The sequence below is a fragment of the Equus caballus genome, chromosome 14 (genome assembly GCF_041296265.1).
Source record: "Equus caballus isolate H_3958 breed thoroughbred chromosome 14, TB-T2T, whole genome shotgun sequence".
NCBI lineage: Eukaryota > Metazoa > Chordata > Mammalia > Perissodactyla > Equidae > Equus > Equus caballus.
In genome coordinates, this window is record NC_091697.1 from 109,207,621 (window position 1) to 109,233,788 (window position 26,168).

Sequence of the window (26,168 nt, forward strand, 5' to 3'; positions counted from 1 at the left end):
ATGGACAGCACAGAGAAGACAGAAAACCCTTGGGGACACACGCATCACACTGGGTATGCCAAGCACACGCTGTGGGCTGTGGCTTCCCTTGGCCAGTATGTGCACAGTATGGCGTGGTCCATTCCGTGGCCCCTCAGGCCTCATGCTGTGTATGAATCTGGTGGGCAGGGTTGGGAGGGTCAGAAACACACAGAGAACATCAGATTCTCTGGAAAACTCTAGAGGCAGGACACGACAGGACAGAGGAAAGCACACAGACTCCAACAGGACCCAACAGTGGGGACATGAGGGGTGGGAAGTGGCCTAGATGCTGGCTTCCCATGGTTTGTACAACGGCCCAAAAGGCAGAAGGGATCCTGTGGAGTTACGGGAAGAGGGGGACACTGAGATGGGAGAGAACATGGAATGAATGCTGATGGATGTCATGAAGTCAAGAATTGGATGCCAAAACACAGCTTTGCCAGGGCACACACGGTCTTTACCCCTGACGGTCAGCGTGGCCGACGTCCTCTCCTGCCCGCACACGCACGAGTACTCTCCAGCATCCGCCACGGCCAGGCCACGGATCTCCAGCTCACACATGGCCCCGTCCTGCCTCAGGCTGACTCTGTCTCCAGCACTGAGGGTCTCAGAGCCCTTCTTCCACTCCACGGGGGCCGCCTTGCTCAGCTCACAGCGCAGTGCCCCTGTGGTCCCTTCCATGGCCTCCTCATTCCTCAGACCCTTGGTGAACTTGGCGGGCAGGGCTGCAATGGCCACGAAGTCAGGGAGAACATCTCACTCTCTGAGGGACTCTGTGTCCAGGACAGGGACACCCACAAAAACAAACAAACTGCCAAGGGTCACGGCATGAATGAGTGAACAAAGGCACAGATGGTGAGGGAGGCAAATGGAAGGAGAGGAACAGAGGACACAAAGGACGGGACACGAACATCGGGACACAGATTGTAGGGGGAGATGTGAGCTGGGAGAGACCCAGGGACCCCACATGGAGAGACACAGACACCCACAGAGTCCGACACTGGAAAAGGTAGACACATGGTGGAAAGGTGCAGACACCGAGCCACTGGTCCATGTGGGCACGCGTGAGCTTTACCCCTGACGGTCAGCGTGGCTGACGTCCTCTCCTTGCCGCACACGCACGAGTACTCCCCAGCATCTGCCACAGCCAGGCCACGGATCTCCAGCTCACACACGGCCCCGTCCTGCCTCAGGCTGACTCTGTCCCCGGCTCTGAGGGTCTCAGAGCCCTTCCTCCACTCCACGGGGGCCGCCTTGCTCAGCTCACAGCGCAGTGTGGCTGTGGCCCCCTCTGTGGCCTCTTCCTTCCTCAGACCCTTGGTGAACTTGGCAGGCAGGGCTGGGGGCCAGAAAGACATGGGCTATCACACTTGCTGAGCACACCAATGAGACAGTGCATGGACAGTACAGAGATGACAGAAACCCATGGGCACACAGGCCACGTGCTGGGTGTACTGAGCACACGCTGTGGGCTGTGGCTTCGCTCAGCCCAGCCTGTGGAGTGTGGCTGTGGCCCCTTTCATGGCCTCCTCAGGCCTCATGCTTTGTATGAAACTGATGGGAGGAGATGGGGAGGTTTGGAACAACACGAAGAACACGATGTTCTCTGGAGATTGTTCAGACACAGGACATGACGGGACAGAGGAAAAGACACAGAACCCAACAGGACAACAGGACACAACCAGCAGTGCCACAAGGGGTGGGAAGTGGCTTAGATTCCAGTTCCTGTGGTTCACACAACAAGAAAGTGGAAGGAATTCCAGGGAGTTGTGGGAAGAAAGTGACACTGAGATGGGAGAGAATATGGAAGGAACGCAGACAGACGTCATGAACTCAATAACTGGACGCCGAAAAACAGCTTTGCTAGGCCACACACAGTCTTTACCCCTGACGGTCAGCGTGGCGGAGGTCCTCTCCTGCCCGCACACGCACGAGTACTCCCCGGCGTCTGCCAAGGCCAGGCCACGGATCTCCAGCTCACACATGGCCCCGTCCTGCCTCAGGCTGACTCTGTCCCCGGCTCTGAGGGTCTCTGGCCCCTTCCTCCACTCCACGGGGGCCGCCTTGCTCAGCTCACAGCGCAGTGTGGCCGTGGCCCCCTCTGTGGCCTCTTCCTTCCTCAGACCCTTGGTGAACTTGGCAGGCAGGGCTGAGAGCAAGAACTACATGGTAACAATTATGTTCTGAACACGTGGAAGACACAGGACATGGACAGCACAGAGATGACAGAAACCCAAGGGGACAGAGGCCACGTGCTGGGGGTCCCAAGCACACGCTGTGGGCTGTGGCTTCCCTCGGCCAGTACGTGCACAGTATGGCGTGGTTCACTCCATGGCCCCTCAGGCCTCATGCTGTATATGAATCTGGTGGGCTGGGTTGGGAGGGTCAGAAACACACAGAGAACATCAGATTCTCTGGAGAACTCTACAGGCAGGACACGACAAGACAGAGAAAAGCACACAGACTCCAACAGGACCCAACAGTGGGGACATGAGGGGTGGGAAGTGGCCTAGATGCTGGCTTCCCACGGTTTGCACAACTGCCCAGGAGGCAGAAGGGACTGTGTGGAGTTACGGGAAGAGGGGGACACTGAGATGGGAGAGAACATGGAATGAATGCTGATGGATGTCACGAACTCAATAATTGGACACCAAAACACAGCTTGGCTCCGCCACACAGGTCTTTACCCCTGACGGTCAGCATGGCCGAGGTCCTCTCCTGCCCGCACACACATGAGTACTCCCCGGTGTCCGCCAAGGCCAGGCCACGGATCTCCAGTTCACACGCGGCCCCATCCTGTCTCAGGGTGACTCTGTCTCCAGCTCTGAGGGTCTCGGGCCCCTTCTTCCACTCCACGGGGGCCGCCTTGCTCAGCTCACAGCGCAGTGTGGCTGTAGTCCCCTCTGTGGCCTCTTCCTTCCTCAGACCCTTGGTGAACTTGGCAGGCAGGGCTGAGAGCAAGAATGACAGGGACTGTCATACTTTCTGAGCACACTAATGAGACAGGACATGGATAGCACAGAGGTGACAGAAACCCAAGGGGACAGAGGCCACGTGCTGGGTGTGCTGAGCACACGCCTTGGGCTATAACTTCCTTCAGCCAGTATGTGCACAGTATGGCGTGGTCCATTCCGTGGCCCCTCAGGCCTCATGCTGTGTATGAATCTGGCGGGCAGGGTTGCGAGGATCAGAAACACACAGAGAACATCAGATTCTCTGGAGAACTCTAGAGGCAGGACACGACAGGACAGAGGAAAGCACACAGACTCCAACAGGACCCCACCAGTGGGACATGAGGGGTGGGCAGTGGCCCTGATGCTGGCTTCTCATGGTTTGTACAACTGCCCAGGAGGCAGAAGGGACTGTGTGGAGTTACGGGAAGAGGGGGACACTGAGATGGGAGAGAACATGGAATGAATGCTGACAGATGTCACAAAGTCAATAATTAGATGCCAAGATACAGCTTGGCCCAGCCACACATGGTTTTTACCCCTGACGGTCAGCGTGGCCGAGGTCCTCTCCTGCCCGCATATGCACGAGTAGTCCCCGGCGTCTGCCACAGCCAGGCCATGGATTTCCAGCTCACACACGGCCCCATCTTGCTTCAGGATGACTCTGTCCCCCGCTTTCAGGGTCTCGGGCCCCTTCCTCCACTCCACGGGGGCCACCTTGCTCAGCTCACAGCGCAGAATGGCCGTGGACCCCTCTGTGGCCTCTTTAGTCTTCAGATCTTGGATGAACTTAGCAGGCAGGGCTGCGGAGGGTCAGATGGACAGAAGCCATCAGCTCTTCTGGGGGACTGGGGCCACCATGTGAACACAAGGTGGAAACAAAAGCAGGCAGGGTGGACGCATGGGAGGAGGCAAGACAGTGTGTGCATGACAGTAAGGTCCTCCTGTGTCCTGCCTGCAAAGGTGCAGGGTGGCGGGGCACTGGCTCCATCCAGCTTCTTGTCTTCTTAAAGGGCATCCTGTCCCACCCGTGACCTTTCATACGGGCCAAGTGCTGACCTCTCCTGCACCCCAAGCTCCCAGCCGGGCTCCCCTAGCTCACCACACTCTCATGCAACAATGCAATGGACACCTTTCCCAGGAAGACCCCCTGGGACACACCTTCTGGTCATGACATCCACAGCCCCCTTGTCACCCTCACTATGTGCTGCCCATCTCAAGCAGCGCGTCCGTCCAGCACCGCCCGCACCTGGACACATCTGGGCTTAATGCATGCCATCCCCACTCATGCCAGGCTGCACCACCTCCAAATCACACGTTCCTGTCCTGATTCCACTGCACCCCCACTTCCTGGCTCTGATCCCTCAGACCCCAGTGGACTCCAGTCGTGGCCTCCTAACCTCCTCTGGTCTGCTGACCTGCCAGCCTCTTCTTCATCCCGACTCCAGGCAGAGTGTGAGCTTCACAAGTTACAGCTGAACAGGGCCCACACTGGTTACACCCTGTCATGGGCTGAACCGCATTCCCTTAAAATTTCCCTGTTGGGGTCCTAACCTCCAGGACCTCAAAATGGGGCTGTATTTGGAGATGGGGTCTTTACAGAAGTGATTAAGGCAAAATGAGGTCACTGGGGTGGGCCCTGATCCCACATGACTGGTGTCCCTATGAGAAGAGGAGATCATGACACCTGAAGGGGGACAACCATGTGAGGACACAGGGAGAAGACGGAGGGCTGTCCACATGCCAAGGAGAGGCCTCAGGAGGAACCAGCCCTGCTGATACCCAGATCTTGGACTTCCAGCCTCCAGACTGGGAAGAAATAAATTTTTGATGTTTAAGCCACAGTTACGTTGTTAAGCCATTCAGATTTTGGTCCGAGGAGTTGGGGTGCTGCTGTGACAAATACCTAAAATCACAGGGGTGGCATTGAAACTGGGTAATGGGTAGAAGCTGGAAGAGTTTTGAGGGGCGTGTTAGACAAATCAAGGTTGGCTTGAAGAGATTATCTGTAGAAATGTGGACATTAAAGGTGCTTCTGGTGAGGGCTCAGATGGAAATGAGGAACCTGTTATTGGAAACTGAAAGAAAGGTGATCCTTTTATAAAAGTCCTCAGTGAAGTACTTGCTGAGTTGTGCCTAGGGTTTTGTGGAAGTTAGAACTTGTGAGTGAATGTGGACATTTAGCCAAGGAGACGTCTAGGCAAAGTGCTGAGGGAGCAGCCTGCCTTTTCCTTGCTGCTTATAGTACAACAAGAGAGGAGAGAGAGAAGTTGAAGGAGGAATTGCTAAGCAAAAAGAAACCAGAAATTGAAAATTGAGAAAATTTTTAGTCTATCCAAATAGCAAAAAGTGAGAAACCATGTTCCGTAGAGAACACCAAGGGTGCGGCTGGAATATCATTTGCATAACAGATGATGAACATGAGCCCTGGATCCAACCAGCCCTCTCAGCAGAAGCCGGGGATAGAGATGGGATGATCCAGGAAGGATGCGTGGAGGGCCCTCTTGCCTCATGGCTTGGACTCCTGTGGACTTCATGGAGACCAACAAGGCTTTTGAGAATTTTATACCAGCAGAAATGCTGCCAAACATGCCTGAATAGGACAGAGAAGGGATGAAACAATGGAAGCTGTCAGAGTCCTGGGATTTCTCCAAGATGGGCCAACAGAGCTATCTGGCTGTGAACACACGTTATCCTTCAAGGATGGGGAAAAATGACTCCAAAGGCAATTCCAAGGTTGGCAGAGCTGCCATTGCATCCATAGGCTCAGAGGGCCACGCCACCTCTCCCCAGGGCCAAGGGGGCAAGGCCACCACTCAGGTGGGGCCCGAGGACAGAGCATCGAGCCGAAGGATCCTTCTCCAGGATTAAAGTCGAACAGAATTTGTCCACCCGTGCTGGGCTTCCATGGCACCAGAGGCCTCTTTCTTCTCTCGTATTTATTCATTTGGAATGGAAATCTCTCTCCTACACCTGTCCCACTCTGGTGCTTTGGAAGTGCATAACTTGTCTGCTTTCGCAGGTTCACGGCTGGAGAGGAATTCTGCCTCAGGACGAATCGCACCTCGACTCTCACCACAATTTAGACGATATTTAGATCGCGCTTTGGACTTAGAGTTGGCGCTGGAATGGGTTAGGACATTTGGGCTTTGGGGATGGGATGAATGTGCGCTGCACGTGAGGACACGCATTCTGGGGGGGCAAGAGGGCAGAGACTTACAGACTGAGATTCGTATGTTGAAGTCCTAACCCCCAGGATCTCAGAATGTAAACTTGTTTGGAAATAAGGTCTTTACAGAGATAATTAAGGAAAATAAGGTTATCAGGACTGGTGTCCTTATAAGAAGAGGCGATAAGAGGAGATGAGGACACAGGGAGAAGACATCCGTGTACACACCAAGGAGAGAGGCTTCAGGAGGAAGCAGCCCAGCAGACACTTTGATCTCGGACTTTCAGCCTCCAGAACCGGGAGACTATAAATGGCTGTTAAGTCACTGTCTGGTATTTGTTACACATCCCCAGCTGAGGGCGTTTCTGCAAAACCTCAAGGGTGGGTCGAATGCTGCCACCAGACACAGAGGGCCTGGCCTGTCTGGCTACTTCTTCCCTGAACCCCTCAATGCTCCACCTCAGTCCTCCTGGGAATGTCTGTCAAATGACAGGCAAGCCCCCAATTCCATGCCTGGGGCCCACAGCCTACACATCTCTGCAGGCTCGGCCACATGCAGGCCAGTGGCCCCAGGCAGCTCTCATGGACCCTGATGCCTGTCTGCTGGTGCCTCCCTGCAGGTCCCTGTACCACCTCCCCTCAGGGTCTGTATCCCCAGGGCCTAGACAGGGTCAACTAGTATATTCTCATTGTGTTTGTGGGATGGATCAGAGAGATGGTGAGTGTGCCCTGAGAAACAGTAACACCAAGAGACAAGAGGAGAACACAGAACGAATAGCAAAGTCATTCAGGTGCCCAAAGATGGTCGTTACCCCTGACAATGAGTGTGGCCGAGGTCCTCTCCTGCCCGCACACGCATGAGTACTCCCCAGCATCCACCATGGCCAGGCCATGGATCTCCAGCTCACACACGGCCCCGTCCTGCCTCAGGCTGACTCTGTCCCCAGTTCTGAGGATCTCAGAGCCCTTCCTCCACTCCACGGGGGCCGCCTTGCTCAGCTCACAGCGCAGTGTGGCTGTGGCCCCTTCCATGGCTTCCTCCTTCCTCAGACCCTTGGTGAACTTGGCGGGCAGGGCTGGGGGCCAGAAAGACATGGGCTATCACACTTGCTGAGCACACCAATGAGACAGTGCATGGACAGTACAGAAATGACAGAAACCCGTGGGCACACAGGCCACGTGCTGGGTGTACTGAGCACATGCTGTGGGCTGTGGCTTCGCTCAGCCCAGCCTGTGGAGTGTGGCTGTGGCCCCTTTCATGGCCTCCTTCGGCCTCATGCTTTGTATGAAACTGATGGGAGGAGATGGGGAGGTTTGGAACAACACGGAGAACACGATATTCTCTGGAGATTGTTCAGACACAGGATATGACGGGACAGAGGAAAAGACACAGAACCCAACAGGACAACAGGACACAACCAGCAGTGCCACAAGGGGTGGGAGTGGCTTAGATTCCAGTTTCCTGTGGTTCACACAACAAGAAAGTGGAAGGAATTCCAGGGAGTTGTGGGAAGAAAGTGACACTGAGATGGGAGAGAACATGGAACGAATACCGACGGACGTCATGAAGTCAATAGTTGGATGCCAAAACAAAGCTTTGCCCGGCCACACACAGTCTTTACCCCTGACGGTCAGCGTGGCCGAGGTCCTCTCCTGCCCGCACACGCACGAGTACTCCCCGGTGTCCGCCAAGGCCAGGCCACGGATCTCCAGCTCACACACAGCCCCGTCCTGTCTCAGGCTGACTCTGTCCCCAGCTCTGAGGGTCTCGAGCCCCTTCCTCCACTCTACGGGGGCCGCTTTGCTTAGCTCACAGCGCAGTGTGGCCATGGCCCCCTCTATGGCCTCTTCCTTCCTCAGACCCTTGGTGAACTTGGCAGGCAGGGCTAAGAGCAAGAACAATATGGTAACAATCATGTTCTGAACACATGGAAGACACAGGACATGGACAGCACAGAGATGACAGAAACCCATGGGCACACAAGCCATGTGTTGGGGGTGCCGAGCACACACTGTGGCCCGTAGCTTCCCTCGGACAGTATATGCACAGTATGGCGTGGTCCATTCCGTGGCCCCTCAGGCCTCATGCTGTGTATGAATCTGGCGGGCAGGGTTGGGAAGGTCAGAAACACACAGAGAACATCAGATTCTCTGGAGAACTCTAGAGGCAGGACACGACAGGACAGAGGAAAGCACACAGACTCCAACAGGACCCAACCAGTGGGGACACGAGGGGTGGGAAGTGGCCTAGATGCTGGCTGCTCATGGTTTCCACAACTGCCCAGGAGGCAGAAGGGATCCTGCGGAGTTACGGGAAGAGGGGGACACTGAGATGGGAGAGAACATGGAATGAATGCTGATGGATGTCATGAAGTCAATAATTGGACATCAAAACACAGCTTGGCCCCACTACACACGGTCTTACCCCTGACGGTCAGTGTGGCCGAGGTCCTCTCCTGCCCACACACGCATGAGTACTCCCCGGCGTCCACCACGGCTAGGCCACGGATCTCCAGCTCACACAAGACCCCGTCCTGCCTCAGGCTGACTCTGTCACCGGTTCTGAGGGTCTCAGAGCCCTTCCTCCACTCCACAGGGGCCGCCTTGCTCAGCTCACAGCGCAGTGTAGCCGTGGCCTCCTCTGTGGCCTCCTCATTCCTCAGACCCTTGGTGAACTTGGCAGGCAGGGCTGCAATGGCCATGAAGTCAGGGAAAACATCTCACTCTCTGGGGGACTCTGTGTCCAGGACAAGGACACCCACAACAACCACACAAACTGCCAAGGGCCACGGCATGAATGAGTGAACAGAGGCACAGATGGTGAGGGAGGCAAATGGAAGGAGAGGAACAGAGGACACAAAGGATGGGACACGAACATCGGGACACAGATTGTAGGGGGAGATGTGAGCTGGGAGAGACCCAGGGACCCCACGTGGAGAGACACAGACGCCCACAGAGCCTGACATGGGAAAAGGTAGACACATAGTGGAAACGTGCAGATGCCGAGCCACTGGTCCATGTGGGCACACGTGATCTTTACCCCTGACGGTCAGCGTGGCCGACGTCCTCTCCTTCCCGCACACACACGAGTACTCCCCAGCATCTGCCACAGCCAGGCCACGGATCTCCAGCTCACACACGGCCCCGTCCTGCCTCAGGCTGACTCTGTCCCCAGCTCTGAGGGTCTCAGAGCCCTTCCTCCACTCCACGGGGGCCGCCTTGCTCAGCTCACAGCGCAGTGTGGCTGTGGCCCCCTCTGTGGCCTCTTCCTTCCTCAGACCCTTGGTGAACTTGGCAGGCAGGGCTGGGGGCCAGAAAGACATGGGCTATCACACTTGCTGAGCACACCAATGAGACAGTGCATGGACAGTACAGAGATGACAGAAACCCGTGGGCACACAGGCCACGTGCTGGGTGTACTGAGCACACGCTGTGGGCTGTGGCTTCGCTCAGCCCAGCCTGTGGAGTGTGGCTGTGGCCCCTTTCATGGCCTCCTCAGGCCTCATGCTTTGTATGAAACTGATGGGAGGAGATGGGGAGGTTTGGAACAACACGGAGAACACGATATTCTCTGGAGATTGTTCAGACACAGGATATGACGGGACAGAGGAAAAGACACAGAACCCAACAGGACAACAGGACAGAACCAGCAGTGCCACAGGGGGTGGGAAGTGGCTTAGATTCCAGTTTCCTGTGGTTCACACAACAAGAAAGTGGAAGGAATTCCAGGGAGTTGTGGGGAGAAAGTGACACTGAGATGGGAGAGAACATGGAAGGAACGCAGACAGATGTCATGAACTCAATAACTGGATGCCGAAACACAGCTTGGCTTGGCCAAACACAGTATTTACCCCTGACGGTCAGCGTGGCCGAGGTCCTCTCCTGCCCGCACACACACGAGTACTCCCCGGCGTCTGTCAGGGCCAGGCCACGGATCTCCAGCTCACATACGGCCCCGTCTTGTCTCAGGCTGACTCTGTCCCCAGCTCTGAGGGTTTCAGAGCCCTTCCTCCACTCCACGGGGACCGCCTTGCTCAGCTCACAGCGCAGTGTGGCCGTGGCCCCCTCTGTGGCCTCTTCCTTCCTCAGACCCTTGGTGAACTTGGCAGGCAGGGCTGAGAGCAAGAACAACATGGTAACAATTATGTTCTGAACACGTGGAAGACACAGGACATGGACAGCACAGAGATGACAGAAACCCATGGGCACACAAGCCATGTGTTGGGGGTGCCAAGGACAGACTGTGGGGTGTGCGTTCCCTTGGCCAGTATGTGCACAGTATGGCGTAGTCCACTCCGTGGCCCCTCAGGCCTCATGCTGTGTATGAATCTGGTGGGCAGGATTGGGAGTGTCAGAAACACACAGAGAACATCAGATTCTCTGGAGAACTCTAGAGGCAGGACACGACAGGACAGAGGAAAGCACACAGACTCCAACAGGACCCCACCAGTGGGACATGAGGGGTGGGAAGTGGCCCCGATGCTGGCTTCTCATGGTTTGTACAACTGCCCAGGAGGCAGAAGGGACTGTGTGGAGTTACGGGAAGAGGGGGACACTAAGATGGGAGAGAACATGGAATGAATTCTGATGGATGTCATGAAGTGAATAATTGGACGCCAAAACACAGCTTGGCCCCACAACACACGGTCTTACCCCTGACGGTCAGCGTGGCCGAGGTCCTCTCCTGTCCGCACACACATGAGTACTCCCCGGCATCTGCCATGGCCAGGCCATGGATCTCCAGCTCACACATGGCCCCGTCCTGTCTCAGGGTGACTCTGTCCCCAGCTCTGAGGGTGTCAGAGCCCTTTCTCCACTCCACGGGGGCCGCCTTGCTCAGCTCACAGCGCAGTGTGGCCGTGGCCCCCTCTGTGGCCTCTTCCTTTCTCAGACCCTTGGTGAACTTGGCAGGCAGGGCTGGGGATGGTCAGAGGGACACAGAGAACATTAGACTCACTGGAGAATTTGGGGGTCTGGACATGGACACTGGACAATGAAACATTCACACTCTGGAGCAAACAAGGAATAAAAGCCTGGACACACGAGTGGGTAAGCAGAACCGTGGGGGTAAGGATAGACTGGGCCAGGTTCATCTGGGTGAAGTCCAGTGAGGAGGTGGAGATGCTGGGATCCTCATTGAGGACCTCAGGTCAGGGTCCTCATGGAAATGACCACAGTGGTCACAGGATGGACAGAGACAATGACAATCAGACTGCATCTGATGCTAGATTTGAGGGCCCAGGCCCCTTCCCCACCCTACACATGCCTGACTGTCCAGCTCACACCAGACCGTGGCTGTGGCCCTCTCTGCGGCTCCCTATTTCTTGGTGATTTTGTGATCATGACAAGTACAGCTGGGGAAGGAGACACCAAAAAGGCTGCTTAAACTCTCCCATGAGTTTGCACCAGTGCCCCCATCTCGTCAATTCCTGCTGCTCCTGAGGCCAGAGCCTGGGACTGACCAGGGCTGACCAGAGCAAAGAACATCCCAGCCAGGAGGGAAGCAGGAGCTGCCCTTCTCCTGGCCAGTCACACTTGAGCAGGTGCCCTCAGGAGCTGCACACTTCTGCAAGCAGCTCTCTTGGGCCAACTGTAGCTGGTCAACTTGGGTCCTCTGCTCCTGGGCCATTGGCAGCACTTCCCGGGGTGGAAGCTGCTCAGATCATGCGATGGGCCTCCAAGCCTACATCCTCCAGTCTCTTGGTGGGTCTGACCAGCTAGAGGGCCTGCTGCCTCCATACTGGGGATGCTGTGCTCCGTCCATGCAGTCGAGGCGGCATGGTGGCCTGGCCTCTCCCCAAAGGTCTGAACATTTGTGCACGTGATGGCCCTGCCCAGCCTCCAGAATCCTTTTCTTCTCTGACCGTCCTTGTTGTGTGAGTGGGACCCACCAGAGGTCAGGACATGAGGCCCCTGTGCACCTGAAGAGCTGTCCTTTCCTCTGCTTTCTCTGAGACACGCCCGCCTCCATGCCCCTTCACCAATGCTGCTGCTGAGACCCTCCAGGACGCGGCAGGCAGCCTCATCCCACCTCTGTCTCGTCTGCTTCCCCCATAGTAAGTGACTAGGCCCTCAGAAGGGCTACTGAGGACCAGGACCCCAGGCATGGGGAGCTGACCAGGCCACCAGCCACACCATAGCCAGGCCTTATCCTGACTCCCCGTGTCTGCGAGTCTCCAGCCCCTTCCACCGTAGCACAGGGCACCTTGCTCAGCTCACAGCACAGTGTGGATGTGGCCTCTCAAGTGGCCTGCTCAGGCCTCAGAACTTTTGTGAATTGGGTGGCTAGGGCTGGGGAAGGTCAGACGGACACACAGACCATCAGACTCTGAAGCTTGCAGACAAGAAATGGGCCACAGACATGATGCTGGCAACACAGGTACCTGCCTTGGGGGTGCGGCGGCACATGCCAGGAGAGTAACTCAGAGCGTGGTTCTCCAGGCAGGGATGCAAGGAGGGGTGATCGAGGGAGGGAAGCCAGGACACTCATGATGGGCCACGAGAGAGCCCCACATGGTGGCTACTCCACTACAAAGGAGGCTCCCACCTCCCCCTATTCACGGGACGCCATCGGCTGTCTGCCCCTCATAGGACGTGGCCTTGCAAGCCCCTAGCCTGTGGCCAGCCCTCCTGCTCCAGCTGACCATGCACCACCCCCACTGGCCTGTGCCCTCTCATCCCACATCCTAGCCCCAGCCCAACAGACTGTCTCCCATGGATGGTGCTGAGAGCCAATCGATGCAGCCACGGACAACAGGCATGAACCCCCGTCCCAGGCGGACATGCATATGCCCTTTCTGGCTCTGGGTCCCCTCCTCATGGCCTTCTCTGACCCTCCTTTCTCTGCTTCCACAGCCAAGCTCTATCCACACACAGACCCTCACCTCATACCTCACGTTCCACACACAGACCTCCACACCCACCTACCTCACTCCACACTCACCTCTCTTCCACACCCATCTCACCCCCACCTCACCTCCCCGTGCCCCTCACCTCCATCTCACCTCCAGCTCACCCCATCTCCATCTCCACACTCACCTCATTTCCACACCCCCCTCACCTCCACCTCACCTCCACACCCACCTCACCTCCACCTTCCCTCCCCCAGGTCCCTCACCTCCATCTCACCTCCACCTGACCTCATCTTCACCTCCATACTCACCTCACCTCCACACCCACCTCACCTCTACCTCACTTCCCCACACCCCTCACCTCCATCTCACCTCCACCTCGCCTCGTCTCCACCTCCACACCTGCCTCACTTCCACACCCACCTCACCTCTACCTCACCTCCACACCCAGTTCACCTCCACCTCAACTCACCTCCACCTCACCCTTCATCCCGAGACCTCACCTCCCATAGCACCTAGACGCTGGATGGTAGTCCCTGGGACTCCCCACATGGCTCTCTCATGGCCCATCATGGGCGCCTGGCTTCCTTCCCTCGATCACCCCTTGTTGCATCCCTGCCTCAAGAACCACACTGAGTTACTTCCCAGCTTCTCTCTTGGCACGTCACTCCCCCGACCACCAAGGCCTCAGGACGATCATAACCCCACTGTTGGTATTGTGTGGTTGCCCTCAACTTCCCCAGATGTGACCCCCCTGAGGGCAACAAGGGCCTTGTTCTCTACTGTTTATCTGAGACAGACCTCACACAAGCAGACCATGCTGCAGAAATGCAAGAAACAAAGAGAGAACCAGAAAGACCACACACAGACAAAGGCAGAGTGAGGGGATGCGACCAAGTCCTCAGACACGAAGCCGCTGCTCCACGTGGGCACACACAGTCTTTACCCCTGACGGTCAGTGTGGCTGAGGTCCTCTCCTGCCCGCACACACAGAAGTACTCCCCGGCATCTGCCACGGTCAGGCCACGGATCTCTAGCTCACACACAGCCCCGTCCTGCCTCAGGCTGATTCTGTCTCTGGTTCTGAGGGTCTCAGAGCCCTTCCTCCACTCCACGGGGGCTGCCTTGCTCAGCTCACAGCTCAGTGTGGCCGTGGTCCCTTCTGGGGCCTCCTTGCTTCTCAGTCTTCCTATGAACTCAGCGGGCAGAGCTGAAGAAAGTCAGACAGAGAACATGAGATTCTCTGGAGATGGCTGGGGGACAGGACAGGACGGGATGGAGGAAAAGACACAGACTCCAACAGGACAACAGAAGTGAACCAGTGGTGACACGAGGAGTGGAAAGTGGCTTAGATGCCAGGTCTCAGGGTTTGTACAATAGCCCAGAAAGGTGGAAGGGATTCTGTGGAGTTACAGGAACATGGTGACACAAAGACAGGGAGAGAACATGGAACGAATGTAGGGGGACATCATGGAGTCAACAACTGGACACCAAATATGGTTCTGCTTAGCCACACAAGGTCTTTACCCCTGACGGTCAGCGTGGCCGAGGTCCTCTCCTGCCCACATACACATGAGTACTCCCCGGCGTCCGCCACGGCCAGGGCACGGATCTCCAGCTCACACACAGCCCCGTCCTGCCTCAGGCTGACTCTGTCCCCGGCTCTGAGGGTCTCAGAGCCCTTCCTCCACTCCACGGGGGCCGCCTTGCTCAGCTCACAGCGCAGTGTGGCTGTGGCCCCTTCCACAGCCTCCTTGCTTCTCAGTCTTCCTATGAACTCAGCAGGCAGAGCTGCAGCGAGGTCCGATGGATAAACAACGTCATCTCCACCCTCCCGTACGGAATGAAGGGGCTGCATGGGCAGGATGTGGGGGGATGCTCACCCTTCACAGTGAGCACGGCCGTGGTTGTCTGGTCCCCGAAGCAGCAGGAGTACTGCCCGCTGTCCTGGGGCCTCAGGTCCCGGACCACCAGCTCCAGCATGGTGCCCTCCTGCCGCAGAGTGAACTTGCCTCCTGACCGCAGAACCTCATCTCCACGGCACCACTCCACGGGCGCAGCCACGGACGACAGTGTGCAACGCAGTGTCACAGCGCCGCCCTCCAGCACCTCCACGTCCTTCAGCCCCTCCCGAAACCGCACCGGCCGAGCTGCAGACAGGCACCGCTCAGCTCTGCCTTCACCCCCCTGCGTCCTACCTGGGGCACCCCCTACAGGTGAGGAGGGCCAGGGGTAGCAGGCGCAGGGGGCTACCTCACCTCTTCTACAATGGGAGCTAGTGATGGTGACCCTAAGACCTCTGCCCCTCCAGGAGAGGGAGCCAAACAGGAGGGAACAGAGGAGGGTGGAGAGTCATGGGCTGATTCTGCCCCCAGAAATCTATATGTTGGAGCCCCCAGGACCTCAGAATGGGGCTGTATGTGGAGATGGATGACGAAGAGATGATGAAGGTAAAACGAGGTCACTGGGGTGCGCCCCAATCCCACGTGACCAGTGTCCTTATAAGAAGAGGATACGAGGACATACACAGACACACATGAAGGGGTGACCATGTGAGGACACAGGGAGAAGACGGCCATCTACACGCCCACGAGAGAGGCCTCAGGAGGGAGCAGCCCTGCCCTCCCCTGGGCCTCTGACTTCCAGGCTCCAGACTGGGGGACGATGAATGTCTGTAGTTTAAGCCCCCAGGGTGTGGTGTTTGTTACACAGCCTGAGCTGACAGAGACAGACAGAGATGAGCCAAAGCTAGCAGGAGAGGGACACAGATGTCGGAACACAAGACAAAGACAGGAATGAAGTAAAAAAAGACTGCTGGTCAGGAGACCAAGAGAGGGCAAGGGGAATCCTATCAGAGCAGCAGATTCCCAGAAACGGGGAGGCAGCAAAGTGAGATGGACAAGCTGCTAGAGAGAGAGGGGGACCAGGAGCTGGTAACCCCCCCCCCCACAGAGAGAGAGGGAGGCAGATGGGGTCCCCGGGTCCCTCCCCTGAGCGAGCTGAGACATGGGCGCCGCCCGGGGGCTCACCATGGACCCTGACGATGGAGCTGCTCCAGGCACCCCCGGCCTCACACTTATAGCGCCCGCCATCCTGCAGGGTGGCGCCAGTGATGACCAGCTGGGCCTGGCGGCCCTCGTAGGTCAACCGGCAGCGGGCTGACGACCGCAGCACCTTTCCATCCTTGGTCCAGCACACAGGGCTGTCTGGAGTGACGGTCTCACAGACGAGGGTCAGATCCTCCCCCTCTGTGACCGAGGCATCCACGAGCTCCTGGGAGAAGGCACTTGGCTTCTCTGGGGACAGAGAGGGAAGCACAGGGAGCTTGGGGGCTCCTGCAGGAGAAACCGTGGGTTTTGCTGCAGACCAGCCGATACCCCACCTGCCCAGCTCAGGCTGGGGCTGCCGACGGGGCCACTGGGGGAACAGGACAGGCTCTATGTGGCTCCCCACACCAGAGGGGTGTGGCTCATCCCAGACCAAATTGACTGTGGGGTCACCTCTCCATGGCACATGCATGGTTCATCCTGAAAAAGCCCCACTTGTTCTCCCAAACCCACCTACCTGGGATGTGAGGGCCGAGCCCCCGGGCAGCCCATGGTGCCTTCTTTGTGAGCCCTAGGACCTCTCGGCTACGCCCTCAGCCATGTGTGCTGGCCCCCACCCATCCGGGATCTGAGGGCTGAGCCCACCCACAGCTCACGGCGCCTTCTCCATGAGCCCCAGGACCCCTTGGCTGTGCCCTCAGCCACATGTGCTGGCCCCCACCAGCACTAGGCACACAGCCTACCTGTGATCCGCAGGGCAGCTGAGGCCCGCTGGTCACCCGCCTCGAAGTGGACGGTGCCCGAGTCCTTGAGCGTGAGCTGCCGCAGGGTCAGCACGTGGTAGCCTCCTGGCTGGGCCTCGATGTCGTTGAGCTCATTGGCCTGGAGAGGGGTCTTGTCCAGGAACCAGTGGACAGGCCCATAGTCAGCAGGGGAGATCCGGCAGCAGAAGGTGGCTGAGGAGCCCTCCCGCACCTCCACGTCCTCCAGGTCCTCCGTGATGAGCACCCGCTGGCCTGCAGGGGCACAGACAGGCACACCATGGTCACCCATGCGGAGGGAAACATGGCATCCCCTAAACCCAGGTGGGCTCACAGCCAAGAGGGAGCAGCTGACTTCAACAGCCTCAGAATGATGAAACTCAGAAAACAGTGACTGGGTCAGAGCTGAACCATCCACTGTACTTGCTTTAGGTCCACCGATGAGCCCCAAATCCACCTCTAGGATCCTTCTGCAGAGCACGCAGGGGGGGGGTCCACCGAAAGCCCCTCCCCCAGCTGTGCACGTTCCCAGCCTATGCCGATCGTGCCTGTCCCCGAAGTCAAGTAAGGCAACTAAGTCTTGAATTAACAGAAGAAGTAGGAATGTGAAAAAGACGTCAGACGTGTAAAACTTCAAGTCAAATGCTTTGGAGAATAGACGACGTGAATTGGTAGAAAGAAACTTTCTTGCTGCTGACACAGGTTTGGCGAAAGCTCACAGAGAAGTCATAAACACGGGGGTGGATTCTGCATCAGGCTGCTCCAGGGCCCAGCAGAGCCCTGACCTCTGACCCCCCAGACTCTACTTTAACAGATGCTCACACCCCAGCGCGCCACAGCCAGGAAACCCGTGTGCAAACCAGCAGGATGCGGGCCTCACCTTGCACCTGGAGCCGGGCCTGGGACCGGGCCTGGCCAATGTCACAGGTGTAGGTGTCACTGTCTGCCTTCTCCAGGGCGCTGATGGTGAGCCTCAAGGTCAGGCCCTCCTGGCTGGGCGTGTGCTTCCCCGAGGGGCGAAGCTCTGTGAGGCCTTTGCGCCAGGTCACCGCAGCCGCGGGCCGCTCCGTCCTACACATGAACACAGCCGTGCCCTTCTCCTCCAGCTGCAGGTCAGCCAGCTCCTCTGTGAACCGGTTCGCTGCTTCTGGAGAGGGGGCAAGAGGGGCTGGGCATGAGGCCTGCCCAGACCCCATGCTAGACCCGGGGGTACAGGGCATCGCTCCACCACAGGCAGTTCTCCTCCCAGTCTGTCTGTGGAACCTCAAGGTCTGGGCGAGCCCCTTCTCTGATGGGCTCCCCTCTATTCCCACCTGGGACAGAACAGCTAAGCTCCAAGAGACCCCAGAGGACACCAGGGCCACTCCAGGGTCTCTCGTGGGGTTACCTTCCACGCGGAGGCTGGCTGTGCTCTTGGAAGCTTCAGTCTCGCACATGTACTCGCCCGAGTCCTTGAGCGAGGCCGCATGCACAACCAGCATGGCCCTTGTGCCTTCAACGAGCAGCTCATACTTCTGACTCTTGCGAATGGCCTTCCCGTCCTTCAGCCAGCGCACCGGGGTGCCAGCCTGCGACAGCTCGCAGCTCAGCACCACATCCTCACCTGGTGCAGCCCGCTGGTCTTCCAAGGGCTTCACGATGTCTGCCGGCCTCTCTGAGGGGAGCAGAGCCAGTAGCTCATGAGGCACGGCCACGGCCCCAGCCATGGCCACACTCCCAGCCATGCCTGGGGCGAAAGCAGGGCCAGCATTCAGGGACCTTCAGACTCCCAAGGCCGAGACCACAGAACCTACAGGCCTGAAACTCTGGGACCTCGGACTTGGGAGTCTCAGAGCCCTGGAGTTTGGGAGTCCCCATAGTCACAACAAGAGAGGGGTGTGGGAGGTAGCTATTAGAGCACAGAGTCTTATGTTCTCAGCATTGTTAGGAGCCCTGCAACTCAAATCGTGGCCATGGGCAGAGGCAGGCTGTGAACTGAACGTCATGCGTCTGTACTGGTATTTATGCTGGCAGCACGCTCAGAAATGACCACGGTGACTCCACAGACAGTGAGCCACGTGCCCTGGGGCTAGTGCGGCAGTCAGACCCCAGGTCAGAGACCAGAAACCCTGCTCCCGTCCAAAGACTCAGAACCTCAGCCGAGACAGTGAGCCCCCGGATGACCAGAAGCCCCCAGTGCCCAAATAGGTGTCTCGGGGCCCCATCAGAGGCTGGAGAAGACAGTCCCCAGGAACACTCCCTGGCGGCTGCCCGAGGTCCCCGCCCAGCAGACCCCACCAAGGAGATACCCTGTCCCGCCCCAGCCAGGGGTGCCCACCTCTGACGATGAGTGAGGCCTTGGAGGTGAGGCACTGCACAGAGAAGACCACCTCCCCGGTGTCACTCAGCACGGCATCTCGCACAGCCAGGGTGTACTTGCGGCCCTGGCGTGTGGCCTGGAAGCGGCCGGAGCTGCCCACGGTCTTCCCACCGACGGTCCACACAGCCGTATCACTGGTATTCTCGTGGGACAGGACACACTCGAAGCTGCAGCTCTCACCCTCCTGCACTTCCACCGTCTTCAGCCTCTTGGTGATGCCCACGTGCAGGTCTGCAGACCATGGGAGACGGTCGTCATGCCGGCCAGGCCCACAGATGCCCACCGTCAAGAACACACCATCGAGCCCACAGTGGCCCAGGCCAGACCCCGGGAGAGGCGAGACCAGCCCTCCCCAGCCCCACCCGTGGCCAGCCTGCTGCCCCTCAGGCAAACGCCCCCCTGCCTCCTGCGGGCTGCACACTGGTGGTGGATGGACAACAGCTGTGAGTCCCCCCCACGGTGGCTGCCTTCCTATCTCTACAGAACAATGCGCAGAGAACAAGCACGGCCCACGGTGGTTGCCAGCCCCAAGGCTCCCACCAGAAGGAGAGTGCCCTGAAGGAAGGAGCATCGGCCCTGGGACAAACTCACCACACCACCCTCCCTTTCCGTCTCATCTCAAATCCGGCCACACTGTCTGAGACCCGACATGGCAGTCTCAGAGGAGCAGGCCCCCCTGCATGTGGGGAGAACAGGACTATCAGAGCTGGGCCAGGACAGCGGTGGACAACGGAGGCCAGGCATCTGCCCCGTGGTCGGAGGCCAAGCTGGGACGATGTCTGAAAGGAACGTGGCCCGCCTACAGTTGCCTTCACCAGGCTGTGCCCGTGCCTGGGAGCCCTTCCCAGGCATCTCCTGCCTGACGCCTCCAGGAGGCTCCCCTGACATCCGTGCGCTAGCCCACATGTTCCGTGGTGTAGGGTGAACATCTCCGGCTCTGCCTAATCTCTCCCAGCGCGGGGCTCTACCAGGCAAAGCCAGTCCAGTTTCCCACCCTTGGCTCTGCTGCCCATCATCCTTGACCCAACCTGTACCTGGGCCTCCTATGACCATGTCAAGCCGGCTCAGGAGAACAGGCCTGGGCCTCGGAGAGTGGGTGGGGCCCTGGCAGAGGCGGACCCCGCCCCAGTGCCACGCCCCCGAGCCCGGGCCCCGCCCTCTGGGGCCGGCCAGCCGCAGCCACGCACCGTGCACGCTGACGCGCGCGCGGGTCTCGTCGGTGCCCACGTTGCAAGTGTACAGGCCCGCGTCGTCCCGGCTCAGATCGTGCACTACGAGCCCGCGTGTGCCCGCCGTGTGCAGGAAGTCGTATTTGTCGCTGGGGCCCAGCTCCACGCCATCCTTGAGCCACACCACGCGGGCCTGGGGGTCGGAGACCTCGCACTGCAGGGTCAGCGTGCCTCGCTCCTCCGCAGACACATCGTCCAGCGCTTTCAGGAACACCACCGGCTTCGCTGCGGGGAGAGTGTGGGCAGGTAAGGGAGCGAGCCGCCACGTGAGACCCAAAGGGAGCCGGGCACGCGTCCCAGGGAGACCACGTGGACCCCGCAGGGACGCCTCACCTTTGACCTCTAGGCGGGCAGTGGCCGTCACCTTGGGGGAAGAGGCGCGCACGATGCCCGCGTCCCCCCGCCGGACCCGCTTCAGCACCAGCGTGTGGCGGTGGCCTTCGTGAGTGATCTCGTGGAAGCTGTCGTTGTATAGGGGCGTCCCATTGAGCGACCACTCCAGCTCCTCGTCCTCGTGGGACAGCTCGCAGGAGAAGCAGGCGCGGTCCTCCTCCGTGACCTCCGCGTCCTGCAGCGGCTGCGTCACTGTCACCTCGCGCGCTGCCGGGAGCACACCGGCCGGCTCAGCGCTCACGCCACGGGCGCCTGCCCCGAGACCCTCCCGTGGCCCCGTGCCCTCGCTCCGTACCCTCCACGGTGACCTCGGCGCTGCTCTGGGCGCTGCCGGCCTGGCACCGGTACACGCCGGCGTCGGCGGGCGTGAGCCGCAGGACACGCAGCTCCGCCATGTGCCCCTCCAGCCTCATCTTGAACTTGTGGGACGGCGCCAGGGGCGTGTCCCCTCTGTACCACTGCACGGCCTTGGGGGGCGGCTTGAAGTCGCAGGAGAGGACCACTGACTGCAGCTCGCGTCCCGCTTTGGGCTCCAGCGGCCGCGTGAGCACCACAGGGATGTCTGGGGGGTGGGGGGAGGGCAGAGCTGCGGCGAGCGGACCGGACCGCGGGGCCTGAACCCCAAAACCACTGCCCCCGCCCCGCGCCTGCCCATCTGCAGCCCCTACCCCTCTGCGCGCGCTCACCTGATACCACAAGGCGCGCGGTGGAGCGCGACTTGCCGATGGTGAAGTGCACCGGCCCGGTCATCGTGGAGCAGGTGCGCCGCAGGGTCAGCCGGTGCACAGTGCCCTCCTGCTCCACGCCCACGTCCGCGCCTGCCTGCAGCACCGTCTTCCCCAGGAGCCACTTGGGCGGCCGCACCGAGGGGATGGAAATCTCACACTCGAACCAGGCAGGGGCGGGCTCCATCACCGTCATGTCCTGCAGGTCCCGCACGATGGTGATGGATTGCTCTGTGGGCGAGGTCTCAGTCACCGGGCGCGGTGACCGCGGGAAGGCCGCCAGCCGCCCCTGCAGGCTCCGAGGTCCCTCCTGGGAACAAACCCTCTCCCCCACACGCATGCTCACATCCTCCCCGGCTGCCCCCACGTGCCCAGTCAGGCCCTTCTCAGACTGGCCACCTCCAAGTGCCAGGGCAAATGGTAGGGGCAGTAGCTCCTGCCCCGGCACACGGGGACACTGCTGGCGGCCCTGCCCGCACCTTCCACAAAGAACTGTGCGCTGGTCTTCACGTCGCCAGCCTCGCAGGTGTAGGTGTCCTCGTCCTCAGGCTGCACGTCGTTGATGACGAGCTTGCGGTAGAGCCCATCGCTGACCATCTCGTACTTGGGCCCAGGACACAATTCTGCGCTGCCCTTGAACCACTGCACCTGGGCGCTGGCCCGAGACACCTGGCACTCGAGCACGCCGCGGTGCTTCTCCATGGCGATCTTGTCCCGCAGCGGGCGCAGGATGGCCACTGGCAGCTCTGTGGGCGCGGGGGGGGGGGGGGGGGGGGGGGGGAACGGGGGGGCGGGAGGAAGGGGGGTAAGGGCCAGCACTCACGGCTCCCGAGCCCCTGGGCTGGGTACTGTGCCTGTGCCACCTCCAACCAGCCAGGCTGGGCCACTGCACTCCGGGCCAACACCCACGCAGACCCGTCTGCCGGGGCCAGTAGGTAGCTAGGCAGAGGGTCGCCCTCAGGGCCGAGACCCTCAGTGTACAATTAACCACCAGGAAGGTGGGCGCACCTGCACACCCGCCCTTTCCCAATGCGCCAGCCCCGCATGCCCGCCCCGCCCTCACCCCGCATCCTCCCCGTATCCCGCCCTCGCCCATCCACAGGCCCTCCCTTCCTCGTGATCCATCACCACTCTGTCATCAAGGCCCCCAGGGAAGGCCTCCCACTCCCTGCCTGCCAGGGTCTCACACCCTTCTCCGTGCTTGCTGCAGTCTCAGGATGAAGAACCCTTTGGTACTTCCATTTTAAACAAGGGAGGAGACCCCAAGCCCTCACAGCCCAAGGCCCCTCCCCCAGCCGCCATCTTACCGCCAAGAAGGCAACACCCACTTTCCTTGTCCTGGGTCACTGCTCTCCTGAGCCCGGGCCCAGAGCCCCAGGCCTGCCCCAGGACAGCAGGCCTGTCGGCCCTGCAGGGCCCAGCACACGTGCGTGTTCACACACACTGTCCGGCAGCCCCCTCCCCAAGCCGGTCTCACCTTTCACTCTGAGCTGAGCTCGCGATTCTGCATTTTCCGCCACAAATTTGATTTCCCCTGCGTCTTCGGCCAGTACCCTCCGGTAGACAAGAATGTATGTCCTTCCTGGGAACACAGGCCACTCAGCTCTGGGGGGGGTGGGCAGGGAAGGGAAGGTGGAGAGACCCTCCCACGGCCGCCCCTTATCCTAGTCGCACCTTCTTGGCGGATGCGCACATTGTCACTGGGACGAAGCTTACTGCCCTCCCGGAACCACTGGGCGGGCACCTCGTCGTGGGAGACCTCGCAGGAGAAGCTGGCGCCCTCCTTCTCCATCACCTCCACGTCCTCCAGGGGCCTCACAATCTGGACGTTGCGGCCTGGGGCAGCGAGCAGGCTCTGCCACACCTGGACGCACAAAGCTGCCCCCCTGCTCCCCCGCCCCAGCTGGCTGAGGGTACAGGAGTAGAGCACAGCCCCCCGGGGGATGCAGGAGGACCAGGGGGCTCTTGCACCTGCCCCGCACCTGCCGATCCACCACTCTGCCCGCCCTCACCTTGCACCTTCAAGGAGGCCGAGCTCTGGGCGTCGTGGGCATCACACACATACACGCCCTGGTCTCCAAGCTCACACCGGTAAATGATGAGGCTCCTACAGGCACCCTGGGCCATCACGCCCACCGTCTTGCCCACCCGTAGCTCCACGCCGTCCTGTGGAGGGACAGGCCACGTCAGGCTCCCAGCTTGGCCAGCAGAGCCATCCCACACCTACCGTCACACAGTGAGGAGCAGGAGTGGGCAGAGGAGTCCGGGGGACAGAGGCACCTTCAGCCAGCGCACGTCCACGTTGGGGCGAGACAGCTCACACTCCAGGGTCACCTTGTCCTTCTCTGTGGCCACCACGTCCTGGAGCGGGCGTGTGAATCTGACCGGCAGCTCTAGGGAGGCATGAGCGGGAGGTGAGAAGCATGGACTGGAGGTGCCCCTCCGGGCTGGGCCGCAACCTGAGCTGAAGGAATCACTCAGCAGGCTCTAGGAATGAGCGCTCCCTCATGATTCCGAATCCCTGCCCCCACCTGCTTCCCTGGGCCAGCTTGGGGACAAGGGCAGTTGCGGTGTGGAGTGGGTCCCGCCTGGCCCACGCACCCATAACCGTGAGCCGCGCGGATGTATGCACGCCCTCTGCTTTGAAGGCGATGAGGCCGCTGTCCTGCGGCCGCAGCCCCGAGAGCGTGAGGGTGTGGGTAGGGCCGCGCACTGCCATTTGGCACGTGGGCCCCGGCTGCAGCCGCAGGCCGTCGCGCGTCCAGCTGCCTTCCACGTCGGTGTGCGACAGCTCCACGTCCATGGTGGCCGTGCCCTGCTCCCGTGCCTCCACCTCCTGCAGGCCCCGCACAAGCCGGACCTGGCGCACTGCGGGACAAGCGTGGGGGCAGGTGAGGCACTGCGCCTCAGACCCTGGTCCTCGGGCCAGCCCCGACTCCCCACCGCCCGAGGGGGCCTAAGAGCTCAGCAAGGTGCCTGAAGGGGGTGGGGCGGGCCTGCCACTCCAGGGGAGGCCCCCCTGTCCCCGCTTCCCGCTGCCCCGCCCTGTCCCCAGGGCCTGTCCTCAGGGTGGGGGTGGGGGAAATCTGCTCCCCTCCCACCTTAGCCCCCTCCTCCTAGAAGCCCGACCTCAGGCGAAGCTCACCCTACCACTCACTTTCCACCGTGAGCTTGGCTTGCGTCTTGTCATCCGGTGTCTCACAGCCATAGAAGCCGCGGTCAGCGAAGCCCACACTATGGATGACCAAGCGGTGACTCTCGCCCTGGGCGTGGATCGCCAGGTTCTCGCCCGGCGCCAGGACCGCGGCATTGCGTGTCCACTTGACGTCAGGCCACGGCCGCGTCAGCTCCACCCCCATGGTCACCGAGCTCCGCTCCTCCACCGTCTGCGGCTCCAGCTTCTTCCTGAACAGCACTGGAGCCTCTGGGGACAGAAAAGGGAGGTCACCGCAGCCGCTGTCACTCTCGGAAAAGCCAGCTGCAGAGGGCCCCCACCAGGACCTCACATTCGGACTTCAAGCTGGGCAAGGCCCTGGCGGTACTCAGGGCCCGGCCGCACACTTGCACAGGTACGATTTTACGGGAGGAAATCAAAGCTGACGGGGGCTTCTCCTTCCCCAGCCCCCTCCCACCTGCTGCTGCCCTGCTCTGAACAACCCTGCCATGTCCCACCTAGTGCCTGGATCTCCTAAGGGTGGCCAGTGACCAGCAGCATCAGGATGTGGGAGCTGGTGAGCCAGGCAGCCTGTGAGCCCACAGGCCGCTGCTTCAGGCTCTGCTTTAAGTAGAGCCTGGGCAGGTGCACGTTACGGAAGAGAAACAGGCTCAAGGGGGCTTCCAGTCTCAGGCTGTGCTGTGATCTTCCCAGAAGGTGCATCAGCCCATGTATTCCCTTACTCAAAAACCTGCGATGGCTGCCACTTACCCCCAGGTGAGTCCTGGCTCTCCCCAACACAATCTGGCTACAGCCGGCAAAGCATGTTTCCACCTCCTGCCTCTGCTTGCCCTGTCTGCCAACTCCACTCCCTCCCACCTTGCTGTCCATGGGCTCAGCGTGGGACGCCTCCTCCAAGAAGCCTCTGCCCACTCCCAGCCCAGGTGAGCAGTACAGGAGTTTACTTTCTCTCCTCAGAGCAAGTGCCTGGTCCCTCGGTCTCACCCAAATCTCCTCTGTGCAGCCGACAAACCCCGGGTCCCCTGAGGTCAGCGGGACTAGCTGGCCGCAGGCCAGTAGCCGCATGCGCCCGCGGAACCAGCCCAGGGGGAGGCGCCCTCCCTGCGCCCCAGGCGTGCACCTCGGACTCGGAGGGCAGCGGCGGACGTGACGCCCTCAGCCTCGGCGGTGATCTGGCCGGCATCCTGCAGGACCAGGCCCGAGATGGTCAGGCTGTGGCTGCCGCCGCTCTGTGATATGACAACCTTCTCACTAGGCTGCAGTTGCGTGCCGTCCCGGAACCACGTGACCGCCGCGTCCGCGGGGGTCACCACGCACTGGAAGGTGGCCTCGCGGCCCTCCTCCGCAACCACGGCGCTCAACCCGGACGTGAACTTGACCTCGCGGGGCACTGTGGACAGAAGCTCCGCTTGAGACGTGAGCAGGAGGAGCGGAGGTCCCACCCTGCAGACGCCGCAGAAGGACGCCTCCTCCAGGAAGCCGCTCGG

The 26,168-nt window shown here is 60.1% G+C and overlaps 1 protein-coding gene across 20 annotated transcripts in view; it reads right to left on the reverse strand.

Annotated features, from left to right (window-relative positions):
• OBSCN (obscurin, cytoskeletal calmodulin and titin-interacting RhoGEF) overlaps positions 1-26,168 on the reverse strand; it is a 153,988-nt gene that overhangs the window by 64,737 nt on the left and 63,083 nt on the right. For 13 of the 20 annotated variants that reach the window (XR_002799903.2, XM_070233572.1, XM_070233571.1 and 10 more), the window contains 31 exons: positions 25,802-26,071; positions 24,664-24,930; positions 24,108-24,374; positions 23,787-23,899; positions 23,519-23,672; positions 23,181-23,342; positions 22,984-23,088; positions 21,986-22,252; positions 21,468-21,737; positions 21,077-21,343; positions 20,722-20,988; positions 20,347-20,613; positions 19,118-19,390; positions 18,188-18,454; positions 17,681-17,947; positions 16,783-17,055; positions 16,022-16,288; positions 14,876-15,142; positions 14,520-14,783; positions 13,939-14,202; positions 10,795-11,058; positions 9,993-10,256; positions 9,182-9,445; positions 8,567-8,830; positions 7,764-8,027; positions 6,954-7,217; positions 3,512-3,775; positions 2,709-2,972; positions 1,907-2,170; positions 1,097-1,360; positions 483-746 (listed from right to left, as the gene is read on the reverse strand). Coding sequence is in view for 19 of the 20 variants with exons in the window: in XM_070233572.1 (XP_070089673.1) it covers positions 483-746; positions 1,097-1,360; positions 1,907-2,170; positions 2,709-2,972; positions 3,512-3,775; positions 6,954-7,217; positions 7,764-8,027; positions 8,567-8,830; positions 9,182-9,445; positions 9,993-10,256; positions 10,795-11,058; positions 13,939-14,202; positions 14,520-14,783; positions 14,876-15,142; positions 16,022-16,288; positions 16,783-17,055; positions 17,681-17,947; positions 18,188-18,454; positions 19,118-19,390; positions 20,347-20,613; positions 20,722-20,988; positions 21,077-21,343; positions 21,468-21,737; positions 21,986-22,252; positions 22,984-23,088; positions 23,181-23,342; positions 23,519-23,672; positions 23,787-23,899; positions 24,108-24,374; positions 24,664-24,930; positions 25,802-26,071 (7,722 nt within the window). In the remaining variant the exon portion in view is untranslated. The remainder of the gene's footprint in view (positions 1-482; positions 747-1,096; positions 1,361-1,906; positions 2,171-2,708; positions 2,973-3,511; positions 3,776-6,953; positions 7,218-7,763; positions 8,028-8,566; positions 8,831-9,181; positions 9,446-9,992; positions 10,257-10,794; positions 11,059-13,938; positions 14,203-14,519; positions 14,784-14,875; positions 15,143-16,021; positions 16,289-16,782; positions 17,056-17,680; positions 17,948-18,187; positions 18,455-19,117; positions 19,391-20,346; positions 20,614-20,721; positions 20,989-21,076; positions 21,344-21,467; positions 21,738-21,985; positions 22,253-22,983; positions 23,089-23,180; positions 23,343-23,518; positions 23,673-23,786; positions 23,900-24,107; positions 24,375-24,663; positions 24,931-25,801; positions 26,072-26,168) is intronic. The other 7 variants (XM_023618277.2, XM_070233577.1, XM_070233574.1 and 4 more) reach the window with 5 other exon arrangements.